The 2,713-nt window shown below is 29.3% G+C and overlaps 1 protein-coding gene across 1 annotated transcript; it reads left to right on the forward strand.

The window, feature by feature from the left end:
- Positions 1 to 597: 597 nt before the first annotated feature.
- Phum_PHUM539270 (uncharacterized protein) lies at positions 598 to 1,465 on the forward strand (the record flags this gene model as incomplete). Its single annotated transcript, XM_002431608.1, has 2 exons — positions 598 to 1,124; positions 1,441 to 1,465. 2 exons carry the CDS (start codon positions 598 to 600, stop codon positions 1,463 to 1,465), a joined length of 552 nt encoding a protein of 183 aa, XP_002431653.1.
- Positions 1,466 to 2,713: the final 1,248 nt, after the last annotated feature.

Genomic DNA, 2,713 nt, shown 5'->3' on the forward strand with positions numbered 1-2,713 from the left:
GGCGTAAAAAAAAAAAAAAAAAAAAAAAAAAAAATATTCACCGTGAATTTTTTTTATTTAATGTAATTATTGACAGATTGTGTTGTTGTTGTTGCGAAAATTTTATTTTTTTATCTTCTGCTTTGTTTTTGTTTTTGTTTTTGTTTTTTTTTTTTTTTTTAATTTAATCCGTTCGGCTTTCGAATCGAGAAAAAATTGGAAATTTTTTACCTTTAGGGAAAAGTGAAAAGTATCGATCGATATATAATAATTAAATTTGAAAACAAGGAAGTAGTAGTGCTAAATCGAGGAACAACGTTTGTTGTTTGTTGCACACCGGATCGGAAGAACAAACAAACGAGAATTATAATTTTAAATGCTTTCTTTTATTATTTAATTATTGTTTATTATATATATATATATATATATAAATCGTTGAAGTAATAATTTTTTTTTTTTTAATTTCAGATTCAGTAAATCCAAGAAAATATCATCTATGCCACACAATACCGGAAGTAAAAATTTTTATTAAAAAAAAAAAAAAAAGAAAAAATGTTTTCCGTTAACGTATTGGTAAAAATGAAAGGATCGACGTGGACGGCGTGAGACCGCGTGGAAATGCTTTCATACGTAATACCAGTAGACGAGAAACAAAATTCAGTTTTGAGCAAGAATCATATAGAGTTGGAATTGAACGTTCAAGAGGAGGAAGAAGACGAACAGCAGCAACAGGAACAGAAGAAACAGGAAGAAGAGAAAAAAAATCATTCGGATAAAAACGGTTTAGCATTTAACGGTATATCATCATTATCATCCACACAGGGTAAAATGGCACCGACGGCTGTACACAATTTAATTAACATTGAACAGACTCGAGGGGGTGGAATATTGAATGGTGGAAATCAAAAAAAAATAATAAAAACTCACGGAAAAGTGAATATAATTAATAATAATAATAATTATGTTAAACCGGCCATATCGACTGAAAGCAGTGCGAGTAGTTTAAGCAGTAAAGCGAGCGACGTAACGAGTAATGCCAGCCAAGGAGGAAGCGGAAGTACACCGACGAATAATGTTGTAGACAAGCTTAAACCTAAGCTGGTACAAAACAACGGAGCCGCAACAAAAACGACATCTTTAAAAAGGTGAGTTGACGTCCGTGACACGACAACTTTTTCTTTTTTGTTGTTGTTGTTGTTGTTGTTGCAATTTTTTTTTTTTTTTTTTTTTGTTCTTCTCTTCTCTTTTTGAGAGTCTCGCGTCTTATTCGTACTTCAAGGGTAACGAGGTGCATGTGAAACGTGTAGGCAGTTCAGGCTTAACACTCACAATCATCATCATCATCATTAACCCATTACGAATCGTTTAGAAATTGGAAAATTATTTTACACCTTTGTTTACCTTTTATTAATTATTAATTAATTAATTTTTAAACTAATCGAAAAGTTTTGTCCGAATAAGGTCAAAGGTTATCGGGAAAAATTGATGATGATGATGATGATTTTAACGTTCAAAGTTCAAGTGAGTTTTTTTTACCGCAGAAAAAAATTTCCAACGAGTTTAAAACGCGAAACGTAAAAATTAAACAACATAAATTAGGGAGGGAGAGGGAGGGTTTATTAATTTCCGGTTCGTTTGAGGAAAAAAATCATTGGGGGGGGGTCGTAAAAATATTTGTTTGATCTTGAACTTTTGAAGCAAATAAAACCAAAGAAATATTTTTATTTATATTTTTACATATAAAAAAGTTATTATTATTATTCGGAATGAGCAGCTGTTGGCGTTGTTTTGTATTATTATTATTATTTTTTTTTTTTTTGGCAAAGTACAAATAAATATTATTATTATTATTAGGTCGTTTCGAGGACTCAAATATGAAAGTCAAATCGTGATGATTGATTTAATTCTTTTCAATATGCGACAAGGTGAACGCAATCATGATGATAATAGTGGTTAAATTATTTTTGAGGAATTTTTTTTTTTTTTTCTGTCGTTTTATACATCCTTCTTTTCCCGATCGAGACAGTGAGAGAGAGAGACAGAGAGAGAGAAAGAAAGAAAGAGAGAGAGAGAGAGATAGAGATAGAGATAGAGATAGTAGACACTTACGAATGGCAAAAATGGGCAAAAAAAAAAAATCGTATGAGTGAGTGATTCGAAAGTTTTAATTTTTGAATTTTTCCCAAACAACTTTCTAAAATATTGTTAGAAAAAAACTATTTCTCCCCATTTTTGTTTTGTTTATTAAAAAAAAAATGCCGACGTATAAATAATAACGAAGGGAAAAGAAGAAAAAAAATGTTTTTTTTTTTTACTTTATGACTTATATAAAACGTGATTTTTATTATTATTATTATTGATATATAAAATGGATTCTCGCGATCGATTTTATTTATTTATAAATTTATCTATTAACGAATTCCCCTAAAACCCGACGTGATTTACTTTCTATTTGAACACTTTAGTACCTTTTCCCTTCTTTCTTTTCTTTCTTTCCTTTCGTCACGAATTTCATTTTTTTTTTTTTTTTTTTTTGTTATCGAGTCGAGTTGTAGGGTTGTAGGCGTTTTATAGAGTTTTTTTTTTTTTGAAACAAATTTATTATTAATCCGTTTCTATTAAAACTTTAAATGTTTTGAAACTGTTTTGAATCTAAAAAAAAAAAAAAAATCGTAGAATCCTACGTTTGTTTGTTTTTCAGTTAAATTTTACTTTTTTTCATTGCGTTCGTAAT

Source organism: Pediculus humanus, genomic scaffold (genome assembly GCF_000006295.1).
Source record: "Pediculus humanus corporis 1103172108290 genomic scaffold, whole genome shotgun sequence".
In the NCBI taxonomy this organism is placed as follows: domain Eukaryota; kingdom Metazoa; phylum Arthropoda; class Insecta; order Psocodea; family Pediculidae; genus Pediculus; species Pediculus humanus.